The following is a 22330-nucleotide window of genomic DNA, read 5'->3' on the forward strand; positions in this document are numbered from 1 at the left end:
TTATCTGAGGGAAAGCCACTTCAGCTAGCCCCCGCGCCGCACCTTCTTCCTACGGGATTGAGGCCGGCACGGCTGGCGATGAACGCGATCTGGGGAATACAGTGGGCACGGTTTCGCCGGGTAAATCCCCACAAACCACCCACCCCCCAGCAAGCTCGTTTGCCCCTGTCCATGTCCGATGCGAGACCGGCTCGCCCCACGGCCAGTCTGGATGACAATATCGCCACTGGATGAGAATATTGCCACTGCATCAGAGAGTGTTGCAACATTGACACTGAGGACTCGACTGAGTACTCCCCTCCAAGGCCTGTAGGACAATGTCGTCACTGGCATCCAAAGCCTACAGAGCTACCAGACGGGCTGCCTATGCTCCGCATACCACGGCCCTCCTGAAAACTTAAAGAACTGCACTTGGGTAGTCCTGATCCTGATGTGCTGCAGGAACTGCACTCAGCAACTGACATCGCCCCCCTTTCACGCCTCAAACTTGCCTTGACACAGACCCGTCCTACGGCTCGCATCCGACTGCCCGACGTACTAGTACCAGGTCCTCCCCTTCGGCACGTCCGTGACTCCTCGAAACCTTCACGAAGGTCACAGAGGGAGCCCTTGCCGGGGAAGTGGCATCCGCATAAACAATTACCTCGACGACTGGCGGATTCTAGCTCACACTCGAGAGTCACTGTGCGCCCACAGGGACGAGGTGCTTAAGCACCTCAGCCGCCTAGGAATTCAGGTCAACTAGGAAAAGAGAAAGCTCTTCCTAGCTCAGAGCATCTCTTTTCTCAGAATGGAGTTTGACTCAGTCTCAATGACAGCGCGCCTCACAAGTGAGCGCACGCAGCCAGTGCTAAACTGCCTAAATTAATTCAGACAAGGCACAGCAGTTCCACTGCGGCAGATCCAGAGGCTCCTGGGGCATATGGCAACATCTGCAGCAGCCGCGCCGCTCGGGTCGATGCATAGGTGATCGCTTCAGCACTGGCTTAAGACTTGAGTCCCGAGATGGCCATGGTGCCACGGCACATACCATGTGATTTTCACCCCTCTCTGCCATCACTTATTCAGCCCTTGGACAGATCTCTGTTTTCTGTGGACAGGAGTCCCCCTATAGCAGGTAGTAGACCACAGACAGTTGCTGCACGCCACTCATATCCTGGGCAGCCTTAACATGACAGCGGACGCCCCAGGTGGTCCAGCTGATTTGGGACCAATTCGACAAAGCACAGGTAGACCTGTTTGCTTCCCAGGAAAACTCACACTGCCCGCTCTGGTACTCCTTGTCGGAGGTTGCCCTCGGGACAGACGCGCTTGCACACAGCTGAAATATGCATTTCCCCAGTGAGCCTACATGCACAGGTGCTTTGCAAGGTCAGGGAGGACAAAGAACAGGTCCTTATAGTGGCCCCCTACTGGCCCACTCAGACTTGGTTCTCGGACCTTACACTCCTTGTGACAGCACCTCCCTGGCACGTTCCGCTGAGGAAGGACCTCCTTTCTCAGGGACGGGGCACCCTCTGGCATTCGTGCCCAGATTTCAGAAATCTCCCCGTCTGTCCCTTGGATGGGTCACGGAAGATCTAAAAGTGTTCCACCACCGGCTGTCTTAGACACGATCAACCAAGCTAGAGCTCCCTCTACCAGGCAGCTCCACGCCCTAAAGTGCCATCTGTTCGCAACTGGTGCTCTTCCCGATTAGAAGACCCGCAGAAATGCGCAGTCAGGTCAGTGCTCTCATTTCTGCACACGAGGTTGGTTGTTTGGCTGTCCCCCTCCACCTTGAAGGTGTTGTAGCCACTATACCGGCCCACCACGGTGCAGTGGACGCTAAGCCCTTGGGGGAGCACGACCTGGTCATCAGGTCCCTTAAGAGGTGCCCAGAGGCTGAATTCTCCCAGGCCATGCCTGTTCCCCTCACGGGTTCCCTTTGCACTCCCTGTGGGCCCTCAGGAGAACCCCTTCGAGCTGCTAGACTCAGTCGAGCTGTGTGCCCTCCTCTGAAGATGGCCCTCCTGATTCTGCTCACTTCCAACAAGAGAGTCAGGGACCTGCAAGCGCCCTCTGCCAGCGACACTGTTTTGGACCGCACACAGAGCTCTTGATGATTCAGAGCAGCTCTTTGTTTGCTGTGGCGGACAGGGACGCTGTCCCCCAACAGATGTTTGTCCACGAGGTCAAATATAGTGCAAATATTGGGTAAAATATGAAATTTTGTATATAAATTGAACTTTTTTAATCAATATTTACTCAATATTTTATCAATATTTTTCGTTTTGAATGATAATTATATTCATCTGCCATCTTAAGTTTTTAACTGAGCTTGTTGCATTTCCCTTTGCTTTGGGAGTGAGAGGTTTGGATGTTCTTGATAAGGATTCTTCAGTTTTTTGGGGTACATGCTGTAATATGACTGAGAGCATTTAAAATCTGTAGATTTGATCTGTGATGAAGTAATGTAATGAAGTCTTATTCATGAGGGAATAAAACACTATTATGTCCCCAGTTACTCCATCAAGGACCTGTTGAACCATGCATTCTTTGCTGAGGACACGGGTGTGAGGGTGGAGTTAGCCGAGGAAGACGATAGGAGACAGACTTCCATCGCTCTGAAGCTGTGGGTGGAGGACCCACGCAGACTGAAGGGCAAGTACAGGGACGGAGGCGCTATAGAGTTCACCTTTGAGCTGGAGAAAGAGGTTCCTGAGGCTGTGGCACAGGAGATGGTGCGTGATAATGATGTCAATACTGTTGTTTGTTCTCTCAGTCCAAACATCAATCAAAAGTGCCTATAAAGTACCAATCTTTTCTAGGTATTATATCATTGGCCATAAAAAACAAATAGTTGAATACTAAATAATCTTATAACCATAATAGACAATTATTTCAGTTAGATGTATTACATGTATATTATAAAGTATTTGTAATGTTTGTTCACTACTAAACATAAACTATAAGCAACATTTTACATAATTGTGGTATGTGAAATCCATGAAAACAATTTGAGTTTGGCGGGTGTATATGTGAAACACAGTTATTTTGTTTAAAATAGAGCTTTTTTTTAATTATTGAGGTTTATTGAGGCACAATAAAACACTGATCTTTTCATGTTTATGTTATGTCTAAAAATAGAGAGGAGAATCTTGAGAGGTTTCCCTTTTCTATTATGAAACGGACATCAAAGCAACAGAAACAATTATGAAAAAGGAAAAAGTAGGGTTCTATAAGTAAAAAATCCTATTCATTTTCCTAAGTGATGATGGATGCTTCTGTAGTAACACAAGTCAGTAATTTATAATTTTGTTTAAAAATATATATTTTTAATAGACAAATTCCTGGTCAAGTACTACACTACCCATAATCCTTAAGAGAGATCACCATTCATGTTGTTGTTACCACTCCCATTAAGCATCAGTCTCTGTACACTCTATTAGGGCTGTCGATTGAACGTGTCAATTTAGTGCGTTTAATTGTGTTAAAAAGATTCATTAAATTAATCATACCCCCATCCCAATTCCATAATAAGGAATGTTTGTACCATTCTGTACTGCTGTACAATATTTTGACTTTCTGTGAAAAATAAATAAAAATAATAACAATATATATTTACACACCGATCAGCCACAACATTAAAACCATGAAAACAGCTCTGACCCGTCAAGGCATGGACTTCACGAGACCTCTGAATGTGTCCTGTGGTATCTGGCACCAAGACGTTATTAGCAGAAGTTGCGAGGTGGGTCCTCCATGGATCTGACTTGTTGATCCAGCACATGCCATAGATGCTCAATCGGATTGAGATCTGGGGAATTTGGAGGCCAAGTCAACACCTTGAACTCTTTGTCATGTTCCTCAAACCATTGCCGAACAATGTGTGCAGTGTGATAGGGCGCATTATCCTGCTGAAAGTGGCCACTGCCATCGGGGAACATGGTGCATCCTGCTGCCATCTCTTCCCCAGGTAAATGATGCACACGCACTCGGCCGTCCACATGATGTAAAAGAAATATGATTCATCAGACCACGCCACCTTCTTCCATTGCTCCATGGTCCAGTTCTGATGCTCATGTGCCCATTGTAGGCACTTTCGACGGTGGACATGTGTCATCATGGGCACTCTGACTGGTCTGCAGCTACGCAGCCCCATATGCAGCAAGCTGTGATGCACTGTGTGTTCTGACACCTTTCTATCATGGCCAGCATTAAGTTTTTCTGCAATTTGTGCTACAGCAGCTCTTCTGTGGGATCGGACTTCACGGGCTAGCCTTCAATCCCCATGTGCAACAATGAGACTTGGGCGCCCATGACACTGTCACCGGTTCGGTTGTCCTTTCTTGAATCACGTTTGGTAGGTACTAGCCACTGCATACTGGGAACACCCCACAAGACCTGCTGTTTTGGAGATGCTCTGAACCAGTCATCTAGCCATTACAAAATAGCCCTTGTCATAGTCCCTCAGATCCTTATGCTTGCCCATTTTTGCTGCTTCCAACACAAGAACTAACTGTTCACTTGCTGCCTAATATATCCCACCCATTGACAGGTGCCATTGTAACGATAATCAATTTTATTCACTTCACCCGTCAGTGGTTTTAATGTTGTGGATGATTAGTATATAAGGCACAATACACAAATTTCATGATACGATATGATGCATAGCCTCGCAAGACGATACAATACAATACGATATGAGCACCCACAAATGTTTCACTCAGTTTTATTCAAGTATTCAACATAAATGTCTTTTAAATCATAAATGCCACACAAGTGTCTGACATTGGCTACAAAACAGAGCTCTAACTTAAACAAACTAAATGCAGTGCTGTTGTTTGTTGAGAAAAACTATATGAACTAATATGAACTGACAATTTTCATGTTTTTCTTGAGAAATAAGTTTGTCTACACTCAAGTCATTTGTATTTGGATAGCAGTTTTCACAATAAACATCGTTTCAAAGCAGCTTTATAGAAAATCCTGCCATGTTGTCCGAAAGCCCCCTGTGAACAAGCTGATGTGACTGCATCAAGGAAAAAACGCTTAAAAATATTATTTAGTGGTAAAAAGAAAACTGGAGGAGCCTGACCTCTGATTTTACGATATTTCTACATAATCCAATATTATTTAGCGTCTTGAGCGAAAATTTGCAAACATAATTGAGTTTTGCCCTCTACCCCATGTTTCACTTTGCATGTACACTTTACCTGCATTACTGATATATATATACAGTATACTGATGTATATACCTCTAATCTGATTGGACGAGAGACGTTCCATGAGCACTAATATTCTGACACCATCAGCACTCGGACACTTCACTGTGTGTATCACTCCATGTGTGTTCAAAGTGTAAGAGCAGTGCATATGTGTTAAGAGCTACTGTTTGTCCTTCTTTTTACATTACATTTGTTAGCCAGCAGGTGGTGGCAAAAGATAATTTTTGTGTGTAATATGCGCCAGTTTGGTGTGTAAATGTGTGAATGAGACGCAGTGTAAAGCGATTTGAATACGCTAAGGTTAAAAAGGCTATATAAGTTCAGACCTTTTACCATTTACCGCTTTTCTTTGTAATCCATGAATATAAGTCAATAGTTATATTATACTATTTTTTTTTTTTATTAAATCGTATCATTCACAATGCTTCATAGGATGATTGCCTCATGACACATCCCATGTCTGAATATCCATATTTCTATTTTACCTAGTGTACCAAAAGCAGGTAAGCATGTCAAATTAGTAGGGTGAACAAATCCTCAGTATTTATTAAACAGTAGGCCAAAGATCCCGGATAACTTGCTACATCTGGTGAGATTCTGAAGTGTGCATCCAGTGGATACTTAACTATCCCATAAAACCAAGGGAGATGAGAAGATGAGGTTAAATTGTACAAAACCAGATTTTTGCAGAAGTTGTACTTTTTTAATTTATTTGGGTTACGGGACAATGCCCACATTCCTGGATTAAGTCTGCTCAGGAATGTATTCATACTACTCACCTGTATACTGAAAGAACATACTGTTTTAATGGCTGAAAGTACGTTCTTTATCAAATGCTGAACATACTCTTATAGTACGTGAATTTGGATGCAGCTAAATTCTTGTACATTGTCTTTTTTGTACACGATAAGTGGGATTTTTCTTGGAACTGGTAGTTTGGTTTGATTGAAGAAAGCTCAAGACATGCTTATGTTAAGGATAGAATGGGCATGAGAGCACACTGTAGATAATTAAGTATGCACATACAGATATCTTCCTGAAGCAAGTTAACATCGGCAAATCCTCTTTCTTTAATCACAATTGATGTAATGTGAGCATTGTAATATGTGTGAATGTTTGCTAAAGGGAAAATGTGTCAGCAGCTGATATTTGACCTGATTGACCGAACCAGCCTTCCAAACATTTCCTGTTTCACCCTCCCAACCGTTTATTTAATAGACAGATAGTTATCCTTTAATTTTTCACATTTCACACAGACCAACTTGAAAGATTTGATGTATTCAAGCATACCTGAATCTCACACAAACATATCTGGGTCATATTTCACACTTAAATCAAAAAGATAAAAAAATTAGAAGTCAAATTTTTGTATTTTGTAATTAAAGCCTTTTTTCAGACCATTATGATTTTTGCATTGTGAAATAATTTTTGAGACAATTAAGTGCCAACTTTATGTAGCCTCCAAATTATAATTAAACATAATGCAAAATCTATTTTTCATTACTGTATAAATAAATCATGATATATTACATACATTGCAAAGTATTTATACATTGTGGTAGTAATAAATGTTGGTTTAAACAAAATAGTAATTAAGTAATTCTTTAATGGTAAGCTAGTAAAAAATGTAATGAAAATTAGTGACTCAAGCCAGGTCTTCTAAGCAACCAAGTCACCGAGTCACACGGGGTAACCTCCTCATGGTCGCGATAATGTGGTTCGTTCTCGGTGGGACGCGTGGTAAGTTGGCCGTGGATGCCGCGGTGGATGGCGTGAAGCCTCTACTCGTGCTATGTCTCTGTGGCAATGCGCTCAACAAGCCACGTGATCACTACAAATCACCAGGCTAATCACTACGCGACCACAAGGACTTTGGGAATTGGGCATGTCAAATTGGGAGGAAAATAAATCTAATAAAAATTATCTAAAATATAGCTGCAAGCAGCGATGACAGGCCCAAGCACTATGGGTCCATTCCCACCCGGTGGCTTTCGGGAAAACTATGTATAATTGACACTTAATTTGACACGAGCACTGTCTTGACATTATTGTAAACAATTTGGAAGCAATTCAGGTAAGCATATGAGAGCTATTTCAACATCTGTTATAAGTGCCACACTTCCTGCTGCCAGTTGGTGGTGCTACGATTGTGTCCCACAAAAGCCACATCCATGTGATCAGCCCCCTTTTTTTTGTACACGATAAGTGGGATTTTTCTTGGAACTGGAGGCCCCCAACCCTTGTTCCCAACCCTGTTCCTGGAGGCATCCCCACACAACAAATCTCCCTAATCAAACACACCACAGTTTCTGCACTTTCAGTGCTTGGGCCCTAAATAGAGATGCAGGCAGCCATTATGGGGCCAAGCACCAAAATGGCAAGCATTGCTCAGCATTGACCACAACACAACGATCACATATGAAATAAAGCGCAAACACACAAAACATTACATATTGCCTCAGGATGGATTTTAACCTCTGACTTTTCGTTCAACAGGTCACTGCACACTCCACTGCATCACAGAGCCACAACATTGACAGTCACCAAAGGGACATACCAAGCATAGAGCAATAAAAGCCAATCATCGTGGTCACCATAATCAACTTTGTATTCATGTAACTGTACAACAAACTGCAAATCTAAATTTGCTTTGAGAAAAACTCAGTGAACATTTAGTAAGCACAATGCAAAGAACTCTGAAGCAACTGAAATTGTAATACATGGTTTGTCAAGGTGGGGATTTGACCCAAGGAGACATGAAACTATAAAACAGTGCTTTAACATGCTGAGCCACTCAGCTGACATGTCAGACTGAAGGCAAAGGGACATTGCAAGGTTAGAGGTAGCACATAAGATTAGGTTACCTTTTGAACTATAGGTGGTGCTTTCTCAAACTGCTCAAGTATTCTCATTCTTTTAAATCTGACAATGCAAAGTTTTAATCAAATTCAATGTGGCAGAGGGATAGATTGGCTGACATGAGAAAAAATTGGTATAGTTGAAATCTACATGACCTAAAGTATCCACAGACACCAACCCCATGAATAGCAAAAATAGCAATTTTTTACATATTTTGACCCATAGGTGGCGCTGTCACCAAACTTTGATTGTACCCTCAGATCATGGTCCTGATGAAGCATACCACGTTTCGTTTGATTGACAAATTGTTGCTGAGATACAGCCTCAAATCCATTTTTACATCAACCTCGTTAAATCTGCGCTGCCCTTACTTTTAAACAAATGTGAAAATCTGAATTCTTTACCTTATTTTTTGTGCGGTTGGTCTGGAGATTATTTTGAGCCATTGTTTGGACAAATCGGTCAAAGTTTGAAGGATGTGAAACTTTTAAACTGTAAACATCATCCAAGAAGGCAGCTATTGTAATGGGCAGAGTTATAATGTATGGGGTTTCATTTGAATCATTGAGAGGTGAGTAATCAAGCAAAAGAAGGATTTTGTTTCTTGGAGACTTTTTTTGTATTTTTGGACTGATGGTGGCACTATGGAGTTTGTCCTAGAGATCCCAAATTTGCTATGGGGAATAATCATGACCACCCCTATCAGTATGCCAAATTTCATAATTTTCCTACAAACATTCTTATGGGCTGCCATTGTCTCCTATTGGGAGGAAGAAGCAGCAGAATAATAATAATAAATATAGCTGCAAGCAGCAAGACTGGGGCCAAGCCAGTTATTGGCACCATGAGCAGCAAAAGAAGCTTTGTGACATGTTTTATGTTAGAGTCCGATTAACAGTGTATGCAAATTTATAAAAAGTAACCTTTCAATCATAAAAAAAAACATTTATTTTCAAAATAATTAAAAATAGTATGTCCAGTATGTGGCACGGTTCTGAAACTGCTCAGGTAGTATCTTGGCATGATGGTTATCATGCAGGAAAGCATTCAAGAGTTAAAAGCCAAATTAGCCATTTTCTATCTCTTGACCAGTTGGGGGCAGTGCATCAAAGCGCTGCAGGTAACTTCAGGTTGTAATGGTGATGACACGTACCAAGTTTCGTCCAAATCCCTCAAAGCATTGCGGAGATAGAGCCTCAAGTTCAACTTTGCGCATTCTTCGTCGAATTTGTTGAAGTTCCATTAAAAATGGTATGGTTTATACAAATTCTGTGAATAACAATTTGTCGTGAGTGCCTCTAGGTGATGCAGGCCAATTTTCGAAAAATCAGAGAAACGGCATAGGACAAGTTTGAAAAAGTAGGTTTTTCAGAAAATTCAAAATGGCGTAAAAATATTCATGACTGAAAATTACGTTATAGTGTGCATTCAAATCGTCCTGAGCCAAGGAATCTCAAGAATTCCTTGTAGAATCTCAAGAATTTTGTTTCTAGGACTCACGGTTCAAAAGTTATTAGCATAAACGTGAGTGCAAATTTGGGCAGTTGGTGGCATTTCAGGGTTTGAGGCAGAGATCCAAATTTGCTGTGGTAAAAGATCTGACTGTCCTCTATTCTTGTGCCAAATTTCATAACTTTCCCACAAGCAGTTCTTTGGGCTGCCATAGACTCAAGAGCATAAGAAGAATAATAATATGAAAACTACCAAAAACAGTACGGGTCTTTCGCCTATTTGGGGCTTGACCCCTAAAAATAATACTAACGGACACAATATGGGCTACGCACCTTCAGTGCTTAGTCTTTAATTATGAAAATTACAAAAAAGCTTTAAAGTTAAGCATCCAGATCAACTACAGTAATGAGGATTTCGGGACAAAATGTGTTTAATTGTCATGAAAATAAATGTAAAAATACAAGCAAATCCTAAAATATAATTCTTCATACATTTTCTAAACATATTATCTTATTACTTTCTTTTGATATTAGGATGATATCTTTATGAATTACATAGATATCTTGTGTCCTTCATTATAAAACTACCTATTTCTCTATCAATTATTCCTGGTCTCGCTAGTAGCTGTTTTATCTTTATATGTCATATCATTTGCAGTCTATCCTGATTAAGCTGTCTTCACTGAGTGCACAGAATTTGACTTGCTTTTTATTTTTCCTTTAATTTCATATGCTGCATTCCTCTTTTCCTAAAATAGATCCCTCATTTCAGTCTCTCTACTCTAAAAATACTCCCCTCCTCTCTACCTTCTGTCAGGTTGAGTCTGGTTTCTTCCACGAGAGTGATGCAAAGATTGTGGGCAAGTCTATTCGGGACAGGGTGGCCCTGATCAAGTGGCGTAGGGAGAGAACAGTGCCCAGGGGTCCACAGGGTGGCACTGCCCAGTTGATACCAGGTGGGATGGTACCCATCATCTGCGAACCACCTTGTCTAGTGGAGCCAGAGGAGCCGGAGGTAGACCAGCATGCCAAAGTGTGCCAATTCAGTGCCAAGACCACCTCCACCACATGTAAGAGTGTGTGTTTATGCCGTAAACTTGCCCCATAGACTTCCATTGTAAGTGCATATGCTTGCAAACAACATTTTTGTTTGTTTTTATAAACTGAGGGATGTTTTGAAATAATTTTCTGTGGTAATCGACATTATGTCATAGATGCTTAAGTGGCAGTTAGCCTTAAGTGCTCCTTTAAGCCCTAGCATGAGTATATTTATAAATAAATCTTGCTCTGTCTCCCTCTAGCTGACAGTGGCATTGGTACATCTGTGTACTCTGATTCCCATAGCAGTGGACTGCACAGTGTTGTATATCAATCTTTACAGGAATCAGTTTCCACGGCAACCCAGAAGGTCCGTAACACACACCCATCATAGATATTCATGCCTGCATATGAGATGATGCACCAACATGTGATATGTATTATAGTGTGCATTCCCTTGCGTGATGCTGTAGCCCATGAGTGCCTATACTTAAAGCTTAAAATTGATTTTCAAAATTATCTGGAAAATCAAGTTTGGACACTGTGGGCAGCTTTTTTTTTATTTAATTTTTTATAGAATGCATGATTAAAAGTTGTGCATGTGTGATTTGTGTATTAAACATCGCACTGCACAGTTTATGCAACAGACTTGAATGATACCTTAAATCATGCGGCTTGAAATGACCTACCACCCAGAACATCCAGACAACTGCATATTAATACACCAAAAAACACTCAAAAAACACACGCAACAACCCAGAACACCACAACAACCACATGGCAATGCTCTAAAAGCACTCAAAAAACACTATAGCAATGCCTTAGCAACCACCCAAAACACCAATGCGAACTACATCCCAATGCTCCAGCAGTCACTCAGAAAACCTTGGCAATCACCTAGCTAAGTGCAAACAACAAACAAACAAACAAACAAACAAACAAACAAAAACATTTAGAACACCCTAGCAAACCCCCTGTGCACCATATAATCTACCTATCGATGCTCTAAAAATACTCAAAACTCCCCTGCAACGTCCTGGAAACCACCCAGAACACCCTAGCAACCACATAGCAATGCTCTAGTAGCCACTCAAAACAGCATAGCAATCACTGCACAAAACAAAGACCACCCTGGCAACCACCCAGTACACCAAATCAACCACATAGCACTGCTCTAAAAATACATACAAAATTATTGCAAGGTCCTAGAAACCATCCAGAATATCTTAGTAACCACCTAGTACTAAGAACCATTCAGAGTACCCTAGCAACCACCCAGTACACCATACCAACCGCTTAACAATGCTCTAGAAACCAACCAAAACACCCAAGCACAACCTAGGAATGCCCTTACAGACACTCAGAACACCCTAACTACCACCCAGAACCATCTAACACCTAGAAGCCACACTAAATACACTAGCAACCACCTGCAATACACTAAAAAAATATTGAGAACACCCTAGCAACTACCCAATAATGCTTAAAAACTACCCAGAACAACCTTGTAACCATCTAACTATGCCCTTGCAACCACCTAACAATATGCAAAAAAAACATTGTGGCAGCAACTTTTATACGGGCAAGTACCATTCACATTTTGTTCAGAAATGTAAAATTCTATTTTTTTTGTTCTTTATGTATTGTTTGATATTAAAACTCTGCTAGGGGTTTGTTATTTCATGATAATATTTGAGAGAAGTGTCTTTCAGGGTGCACATCATGAAAGCTCCTCTGTGAATGACTTAATCAGAAGACACAAACATCTTCAGTTCCTCCTACGACCCACTAGTTCTTCCTTTACTCCAAAACCACAAGACCAATTCGAGCTGACAGAAGATGGATTTGAAAGTTCTCCCGATCAGAATTTGCTGCTTTCTCCTTTGCCTGTTACAACTCGTCGCTATAGCGACACATCAGTCGCACCACCCTGTGAGACAGAGGGGGAGGAGACTGTCGCCAAAGTGAAGCAGGGGCGCCGGCATTCTTTAAACCCCAACCCTCACTGTCCCCATTCCACATGTCAGGCCTGCCTATTGCTAATGCAACTGGGGTCATTCTTAGAGACAAGACACATGCCTTATTCTTCAGATCCTCACTTGTGTGCTTGCAGTGTCAAGAGAATACTTCCTGTTGGGTCGCCAATGGGACCAGGTCGGCGTAGAGGCTCCCTCAGCGAGACCTCTGACTTATCCCAGCTCAACAAATCTCTTCAAAGTATTATTGGTCACAAACATCCCCCTACTACTGACTTTCTAAAGGTTCCACTAGCCAAGGCAGAAAGAAGGCAGAACTGGGCTGCCAGCAGCCTTAATGATGCGCAGGACACGATGGAAACATCATGTAAAGAATTTACGTCACATCGCAGAGGGAGTGATTGTGCTTGTGAACGTTCTCAGAGTCCCGTGGTAGGTCTTGCTTTGAAAGAACTTGCCCCTGCAATATCCTTTGCTGAGGAATTGATATCACCCTGCTGCTTGTAGAGAAATGCTCTCTCTTTCTCTTGGTCCTTTGCTGCGGTTCTGCAATCACTTCCAGTAGTAGGACTTATACTACTTTGGTCTAATAAGACCAAATATAAATGCTTATTTTCCCTCTCCACTCCCTTTCTGCATCTGTAACCATATTCATCCAGTCCTGCTAGTGCTACTGGTTTCTAACAGAGTATCTGATAAAACAAAAGTCTCTTTTCCCCTTAAAACCTACTACCCACTAACCACGCTTACAATATAATTCTAGGTTTTACAGCAGACCTTTGTTTGCCCTGCTAAACAAAATAAGCTTAAACCAGCCAAGGGTTGCTAAGTGTGCTTTATTAGACGAGACATCCCATATATTGGCCTAAATGAAGACATCCTGTATGGGATGCCTATTATTCCATATTTTAGCAGCAAGATGCTAGAGGAGCTTCAGTATTAAAGCAGTCAAATGCTCGAGGGGAAACAGCCCGCAACCCAGGCCGGACAGCGCACACTGGATTGGAACCTCCTTGCCACATTGACGCGCTCAAAATGCCAAAACATTTTGTATTTTTGTTGTGAAAAGTTGGCAACTGCATATCAGCCTAAAATGGTTAGCTATTATTCAGCAGGGTATGAATTGCATTTTGTCATGAAGACATTGTGACCTAACATGGTTCTGTGTGATCTGCATGCTTGCACATTACTCATTTTGATCAGTTGCTCTTTGTCTGCATGTCTTGATATTTAATTGTTATTCTGTGTTAGACAACATCTGAGCAAGAGTAAAACAAAAATAATCCAATTGGTTGGATTTGTATACGGGTTTTCATTATATTGTTTCCTGTTCTGCAGTCTGGTGTTTTGAGGCTCCAAAGCCAGACAGCACCTTCCATAGCTCAGCATGTGCAGACACCGCAGAGTTACCCTTCTGCACCTTCAGAGACCCTTGCTGTGCAGCCATGCTGTGCACCCTGCGGCCAGACGATGTCCACCACCCAACACGTTGTACCTCTGCATCATCTAGCGACTGCACCACACATGATAAATCCCCAGAACCACACATCACTTTGTCAGGCTGCAGATCCAATCATGCAGGCCAAGAAGCCTGCAGTGTCCTATCAGCCTGTGTCTTCACCACAGAACATTGCTCCTCAGAGTTACCATCATGCTGCAACAGAGATACCCAATCCTCAAACATTTCCACCAGTGCAGCAAACTGCAGCGGCATCTGCACATAGTTTCCCATCTAAAACAGAAATAGTACTGCCTACAGAGCAGAGTTTACAGAGCAGAGCATCCACCGTGCAGTGTGTCTCATCTGTATTAGGAACAGTGCAGCCTCAAGAAACACCTGCAGTGCAATATTTGCAGCAACAACCTGTGAATGTGACAACAGATGGGCAACTATCAGATTTTTCAACTATGCAACAAACTGCTCCTGGGCATCTAAATCAGACAAGCCATGCACCACCTGTCCAACAGGTACGTTTGTTTAAATGTTCAATCAAAGCTCCTGACAAAACTAGCATCTTATAATTAACTACAGACAAAAAAGTTATGTATTACAGTATATGGTTGAATAAAGTCTGCACAGTTGTGTTGTGAATGGACAGATCCGTGTCACTAACATCATGCCAAACCTGCTAAAAAGACCAGCTTAACCAGCATGCAGTTCCCATGCTTGTCTAAGCTGGCTATGCTGGTTACTGCAGGTTTGATGCTGGCCTAGCTGGTCGACCAGCATTGTCTTTCTGATGAAAGTTAAGCTCTAGTTGAAAAGCCTGGTGGAGACCTCAGCACACCAGCATCCCATGATGGGGGAACATCAACCCAAAAAAAACATAAGATAGTCACCAGCAATGCTGGTCTTTTCAGCAGGAATATTATTCTGGCCAAGATATACTTGGCCACAATAATAGATTGTTGTGCAACACAGTGGTTGCCCATTTGAACAATTGTACAAAAAAACACCACAGAAATTCTGTCCATTCAAAAACAAGTACTTTTTTCCCTCTCGTGGATGCAACTCTGCGAACAAAATGGAATAAACATGTTCATGTTTCCATCCAAGTAATTTAATTTAAGCAAAAACTCTGAATATCATTAAAAAGCAGTGTATTCATCCCATGTGTTCAAGAGAACAAAAGTGATATTTCCTTTGTCACATGATTGATTTTCATTGGCAGCAGATGTTTTATATGTGGAAACAATAGCATGTGAGGCAGTTCTGGAAGGTAATAGTAGCCAATCATTTTTAATGGCTTTAGCTCTGACATTTCAGCATGACCAGAGCAACATTTTAGATGCTGTGTGATGACATTTGCCACTTTTCCACCATCGGGCTTAATGGTTCTGAGCATGATACGGAGCAGTTATATGAGGATTTCCACATGAGTACGGTTCGGCAAACCGTTCTCGCCACAGAATCCTCAGTACGGTTAGCTAACCATACTCAACTGTGCTGGTTGAATTGCTTTAGTTGGCTGAAGTTAATGAAAAATAGTGTATGTTTAGTGTATTTTCATGATTTTATGTTTAAATAGTATTGTAGCACACATTTATTTTTTACATGCCTTTTTTTGTCAGGGAAGCAGATTACAAGCTCATTATACTCCAAATATATAAATATGCAGTATATGAACTTATACTATTCTCATATAATACTTGGAACAAAGAAGTCCTAAAAATAGGAACATGCGATCATCCTCCATAGCGCACTCGCCCCAATGTTTACCTTTCATGCCGTCACCCAAGACAGATCTGTTACAGACATTTTCCTTATTTCACCAAACCACAGTGGAAAAATAAACTGTAACCACGCCAACTGGCCCGGATCGGCATGGAATGATGCAGTTTTGTGATGAGAAATGTTTGGCGAGATGGTGGAAAAGAAGCTATTGTTGGCTGGTTAGTCCAGTTATTAGAGAACTATTCTGACTTTAGGCAAAGTCAAGTAACTATTTTGATCTGCAATATTCTGAAAATGTTTTCTATCGTAGTTTATGCATTTTTTATCTAAAAAAAAAAAAACACACATCCACCACAAGCTAGAACATCTGTTTTAATGCGCATTTAGCATCTTGGTGTTTCCATTCAGCATTTTATATGCAATATCCCAAAATTTACAGGAAAATATGATGGAAACCCAGCATTTTTTTAATCTGAACCCGAACACAAATGTGATTTCAGAGCACCAAACCTAGATCTACTTGTGACTTCAGCATATATTCTTTAAAATAATCATTTGAATTGTAACAAAATTTTTATTTGTGACCAAATTTCAGAATCAGACTATATGGGACTATATTTGAATTTCACTCGAGTCAGTATGTATATTTCACCAATGAACCTAATGTATTAATTTGTGTCTTTTGTAAAATCATGGAGAATTTATTTTTCAGGCATCCTTGACCAGCCAACACCAAACTGTTCAAATGGGCCAGAACACTCCCAATAGCTCAGATCATGTCAATACCTCTCAGATAATGTCTCACCTCACTCAAACTGCTGCCCAGAATGCTACTATCCTATTGCCCAATACCGACAATAATGCACCTCAGCCAACCCCTCAGCCGCCCACAGTACCCTTCAGGCCCGTCCTTGATGCATTCAACTCTGCAGTGCCTCTGGACCAAAACCAGATTCCTCAGCTCACATGCCAAGCGCCAGCTCCTTTACCCACCGCCCCACGTTCTGTAGCCAGTGCTGGTCTGAGTCAGCAAAACCAAGTGGGCATCAGCGGTCTGACTCAAACACTGCAGCAGCACAGCACTAGTGCAAGTGGAGGGGGACCTGCCAACACTGAAGTGTCTGCTGAGGTGATTTCTCATCCAGTCACTGAACATAGACTGCATATCAGTATCTGAAGTACAGTGACGATATGAAATGAGAATACAGGCTCTGTTCCAAAAACCTAGTGAGCTCCCATAATAGTTCAAAGCCACGCTCTCAGTGTGAACGCTGTTTCAAATGTATTTGTGTGTGTTGTGTTTTTCTGCATATTAGAGGATTTGTGGTGAGTTGCTGAGTCACTGATTCACTGATGTATACAATTTCTCAAACGATTCTGGATCAATCCACTAAAAATGTATAAAAATTGAAAGTTGATCATTCTCGTGTGCAGCAGCATAAATAAGATATACAATTGCTGACAACAAAGTTAAAGTTATTTTACTGACACAAAATATGGGGAATAGATGTTAATCGAGTCAAGCTGTTTAAATGTTTTGCCATATCAATGAATTCATTGTGTAATTGTTCAGTTTTTTCTTTTAAACTTTTTAAATTGTAGTTTCTATTGAAGCTTCTTGCACATTATATATGACACTTTACTAAATGTTCTTTTTATTGCCTGGGATACATTGTAGGAATTTGCTCTGGATAAACAGACAGGACCAGCAGTGTCCACTAATGACTGGTAATATTCTCTCTTTTTACATCCTATTCTTTTCATCTAGCATGTCTGTGGAGTTAAAACACTTGTTGATACAGGAACTCAAATGTGTGCTCTTTCTCAGTGTAAACTCAGATGCCACGTCTGGTAAAGAGATGAGTGATGGGAACGAGGGCTCAAACAGAGCTCGCAGTGAATCCAGAGTCCGGAAACCTCATCGCAAATCCTCACGCTCACGACAAGACAAGATCAACAGACCCAAACTCACCATGATCAAAGTAAGTCTAGACCTGACACACAAGCTTCAGACATGAGAAGATAGAGCAGATATTTTCTACTTGTCTGTGAGCTTCCTTGTGTAATTAATCCAATGTTATGTCTCAGAAGTCAATAACAAAATATGCAGTTTAGCAGAAAAAGCATGATAAACACATCATCAGCAAAATATGTTGTCGACTATCAATGAAGTTTTATACATTATCGCAAAACTGAGAATCTCTTGATCTTAATCTCTCTGAGAATAAACTTGAAGTCCACTCAGAAGCCGAGATTTTCAACAAAAAGTTGTAGAAGGTGTGTGGGATCTCAGAATAGACTGAATGTCTATGGATGGGCACATATCGAGTGTTCAGCTGCGTCAGAGCGCCACCTGCAAATTGTGTAAATGAGCTGTAAATTGTGATGGAAGGAGGAAAAACATTGTCTAGTACTTTCTGCCTGTAAACAAGGCCTGAGCCTGAATCAGAGGCTTTTAAAGATGAGTTATAGGATTTATTTTTTTTAATTCTGAAAGTTTTTCATGTTAATTAGTTCAAAAGTAAATGGAGCTTTTTCTGCAAGGGAAGACTTCACTAGTTCACAGTTAAACTATTCAGCAGGAAATAATGTAGAACAGAATTTGTATCTATCAGGACTGATGTTATGATGTTATTGGTGAATATTATTTCTTTCTTCGAAGGAAAATTGTCTGAATCATACAAAAAAGCATGGGCATTTATTAACAAAAAGGGTGAATAGTATTATATTGATTTCATGTTCAACATGTAATAAAATATAATATTTATATATAATCAGGTTGGCTTGAAAGAGTATTATTATTTTTTGTATTCTTCTTAGACAAAATTATCAAGAGTAACTCCTCCCACAGTTTTTAAGATACAACCACCTCAGACCAGCAAACAGCCTTTTTCATATCACCCTGGCAACTGCCTAGCAACCAGATGGGGTTACCCTAGCAACCAAGTAACAAATCACATATCTCTGCACCAGAACGTTGTAGAGACTTCCAATTTCATTCATTTAACTCAGGGTAGCAAGGGGCCTTTTTAGTATCACCTTAGTAACTGCCTAGCAACCAGATGAGGTTACACTTGCAACCAAGCAACAAATCACATATCTCTGAGCCAGAACTTCAGAGACTTACAGTTTCATTCATTTGACTCAGGGTAGAAAGGAGCATTTTGAGTATCACCTTGGTAACTGCCTAGCTACCAGATAGGGTTACCCTAGCAATCAAGTAACAAATCACATATCTCTGCACCAGAACATCATAGAGACATTTGGTTTCATTCATTTGACTCAGTAGCAAGGACCCTTTTGTGTATCACCTTGGTAACTGCCTAGCAACTAGATGGGGTTTCCCTGATAACCAAGTAACAAATCACATATCTCTACACCAGAACATCATAGAGACTTCCGGGTTGGGTCATTTGACACAGGCTTGCAAGGAGTCTTATGAGTATCACCCTGGTTACTGCCTAGCAACCAAATGCAAAAGCCTTGCAATGCAACATGCTAGCAACATGCTGAAACATGTTAGCAATGCCTAGCTAAGCATTCTATCTATCAATAAACTTTAAGACTTGACTTTCAAGCCAACCTAAAGTTTGTCATGATAAAATTCTCTAGTTATTATTTTTCTTCTTAGACAAAGATTTCAAGAGTAACTCCTCCTACAGATGTTAAGCTGTTCTGAAGTTTTATGCTTTATCTTTTCTAACTGATCGGAATTGTGGTATTCTCGTAGCGGACTTCCAAACAGATCTGATTTTATATTGACTCCCATTCAAGGTGTGAAAACGTTACCCTGAAATAGCTCGTTTAGAGGATTCAATCTACATCCCATCCTATCCCAGACACCCAGTTTCATGCATTGTCTAAGGGTTGCAAGGGTCCTTTTGTGTATCACATTTTTAACTGCCTAGCAACCAGATGGGGTTACCCTAGCAACAAAGTAACATCACATATTTCTGCACCAGAACATTGTAGAGATTCTGGGTTGGGTCATTTGACACAGGCTAGCAAGGAGCCTTGTTAGTATCACCCTAGCTACTGCCTTGCAACCAGATGGGGTCACCCTAGCAACTGAGTAGCAAAACACATCTCAGCACCAGAATATCATAGACAATTCCGGGTTGGGTCATTTGACTCAGACTAGCAAGGAGCCTTATTAGTATTACCCTATTAACTGCCTAGCATCCAAATGCAAAAGCCTTGCCTAGCAAAGCAACATGCTAAAACATGCTAGCAATGCTTAGCTAAGCAATCTATCAATAAACTTTCAGACTAGGCTTTTTCAAGCCAACCTAACGTTTGTCTTGATGATCTTTACTTGTCTAGTTAAAGGTTGTGTTCTACTTTCACAAGAATTAGCCGTTGTATTAGTCACGCCCCCTCTTTCCAAAACCACACACTCCACAGATACCAAAAATAGGTTTATTGAGACTGACACTGTGCAGAACCGGTTGTTAAAAAAACAGCAGCAAAATAGTGCCCTCAACTGTCATCTGTTCTGAACAATGTGGCATAAAAATGGCATTATGCCACAATTAGCTGTAACAGCAATATGATGAGATCCTGCAAAATTATTGACAGGCAGAAAGTGTCATTGACCATTGTAACGCTTGTGTGGAAGGAGGAGAAGGCAGATGGGAGGTGTGGATCCAATCGCGGCTTTATTAATGAACAAATAATAACTGTACAAACACGGGAAAAATAAAAAGGTCCACAATGGGAAAAGGAAACTAAAACACGGGGAGACCTCGAGCGAACAAGATACAGGAGCAGCGAACATGAACAAACATCAACATTCAAACAACGATCGACAAGGACTGAACAAAGAACCAGGGTTCAAATACAAGAGGAACAAACAAGGGAATGAGGGACACCTGGGGGAAACAATCAGGGGAACGCCAATCATAAAAAGAAACTACAGAGGACTACAAAGACCAAACAGGAACTAAACTAAATTTCAAAATGACAGCACAAAACAAAAGACAACAGTGAACATGACAGAATAAAAGAAACTACAAAAACCAAAACAGGAACTAATCTAAACTTTAGGGGCTACAGGCGCTGGCTCACTGACATCGGGGGCTAATGGCTCTGGCTGGTTGACCGTGGGTGACGCAGGCTCTGGCTCGCAGACCGAGGCAGGCGTGGGCCGGGAGGCGGAACCCCGTCTTCTCTTCCTCCTCCGGGCAGACGAAGTGGACCGTGCAGGCTCATGGGAAACGACTGGTGTGGTGGTTTGCTCGCTGACAGGTGAGGCAGGCGTGATGGGAAGAGCCATGGGTGCGTGGAAGGTCACCACTGCGGGAGGTGAGGTAGGGTCCTCTTCTGCCACGCCCACAGTGAGTGGCGAGTCGCTGACCAGCAAAGTCTCTTCCATGATCTCCTGCAGTGTCCAGCCGCGCAACACCGGTGGCAACCGCTCCTTCAGCGAGGGGTTCAGGTTACCCCAGAAGAAAACCACCAAGGCCGAGTCCGGGAAGTCGGAGATGTTTGCCAGCTCAAGGAAGTCCCGGACGTGGTCTTCTACCAGTCGGTCCCCCTGCTTCAAACAAAGCAGCTGGTAGTTGGCCTGCTGGACCGCTGGATCCATTTCTTGGTCGATCGTTCTGTAACGCTTGTGTGGAAGGAGGAGAAGGCAGATGGGAGGTGTGGATCCAATCGCGGCTTTATTAATGAACAAATAATAACTGTACAAACACGGGAAAAATAAAAGGTCCACAATGGGAAAAGGAAACTAAAACACGGGGAGACCTCGAGCAAACAAGATACAGGAGCAGCGAACATGAACAAACATCAACATTCAAACAACAATTGACAAGGACTGAACAAAGAACCAGGGTTTAAATACAAGAGGAACAAACAAGGGAATGAGGGACACCTGGGGGAAACAATCAGGGAAGGAGACGCAATCAGGGGAACACCAATCATAAAAAGAAACTACAGAGGACTACAAAGACCAAACAGGAAACAGGAACTAAACTAAACTTAAAAATGACAGCACAAAACAAAAGACAACAGTGAACATGACAGAATAAAAGAAACTACAAAAACCAAAACAGGAACTAAACTAAACTTCAACATAAAAACACAAAACAAAAGACAACAGTGAACATGACAGAATAAAAGAAACTACAAAGGACTACAAAAACCAAAACAGGAAACAGGAACTAAACTAAAGTTAAAAATAACAGTACAAAACCAAAAGACTACAGTGAACGTGACAACCATGGTTCACGGACACATTTTTCTTTGCTGTTTACAGAGTCTAGAGCTATCACAGAGACAGGTGAGATATCTCCGTACTCTAATTTCAGTAATATCTCTCAGGGAGTAGGACAATTTTTGCGTGTCTTTCCATGAAAAAAAATAGCTTACAGCACCTTTAATAGATAAACTCTTGTGCAGGTGTGTGACACAGGAGATAAGATGGTTGAGTGTCAGCTGGAGACTCATAATCACAAGATGGTGACCTTCAAATTTGACCTTGACGGAGATGCTCCAGAGGAGATCGCCACATATATGGTGAGACTTCCACCTCTAGTTTCTCTCTCCCTCCCCACATCCACAATCATCAGTTTCCAAAATTATTTTTGATACCTTCTTGAAGTAAATGTATGCTGAATT

The 22330-nt window shown here is 41.6% G+C and overlaps 1 protein-coding gene across 7 annotated transcripts in view; it reads left to right on the forward strand.

Annotated features, from left to right (window-relative positions):
• The window catches only part of LOC127620631 (serine/threonine-protein kinase WNK2-like), a 156073-nt gene that overhangs the window by 66794 nt on the left and 66949 nt on the right, over positions 1-22330 (forward strand). For 5 of the 7 annotated variants that reach the window (XM_052093815.1, XM_052093814.1, XM_052093816.1 and 2 more), the window contains 9 exons: positions 2504-2723; positions 10338-10590; positions 10822-10928; positions 12271-12966; positions 13873-14502; positions 16422-16838; positions 17388-17437; positions 17538-17691; positions 22112-22228. In XM_052093815.1, coding sequence (XP_051949775.1) covers positions 2504-2723; positions 10338-10590; positions 10822-10928; positions 12271-12966; positions 13873-14502; positions 16422-16838; positions 17388-17437; positions 17538-17691; positions 22112-22228 — 2644 coding nt within the window. The remainder of the gene's footprint in view (positions 1-2503; positions 2724-10337; positions 10591-10821; positions 10929-12270; positions 12967-13872; positions 14503-16421; positions 16839-17387; positions 17438-17537; positions 17692-22111; positions 22229-22330) is intronic. The other 2 variants (XM_052093818.1, XM_052093820.1) reach the window with 2 other exon arrangements.

This window comes from Xyrauchen texanus, chromosome 27, assembly GCF_025860055.1.
Source record: "Xyrauchen texanus isolate HMW12.3.18 chromosome 27, RBS_HiC_50CHRs, whole genome shotgun sequence".
NCBI classification, from domain to species: Eukaryota; Metazoa; Chordata; class Actinopteri; order Cypriniformes; family Catostomidae; genus Xyrauchen; species Xyrauchen texanus.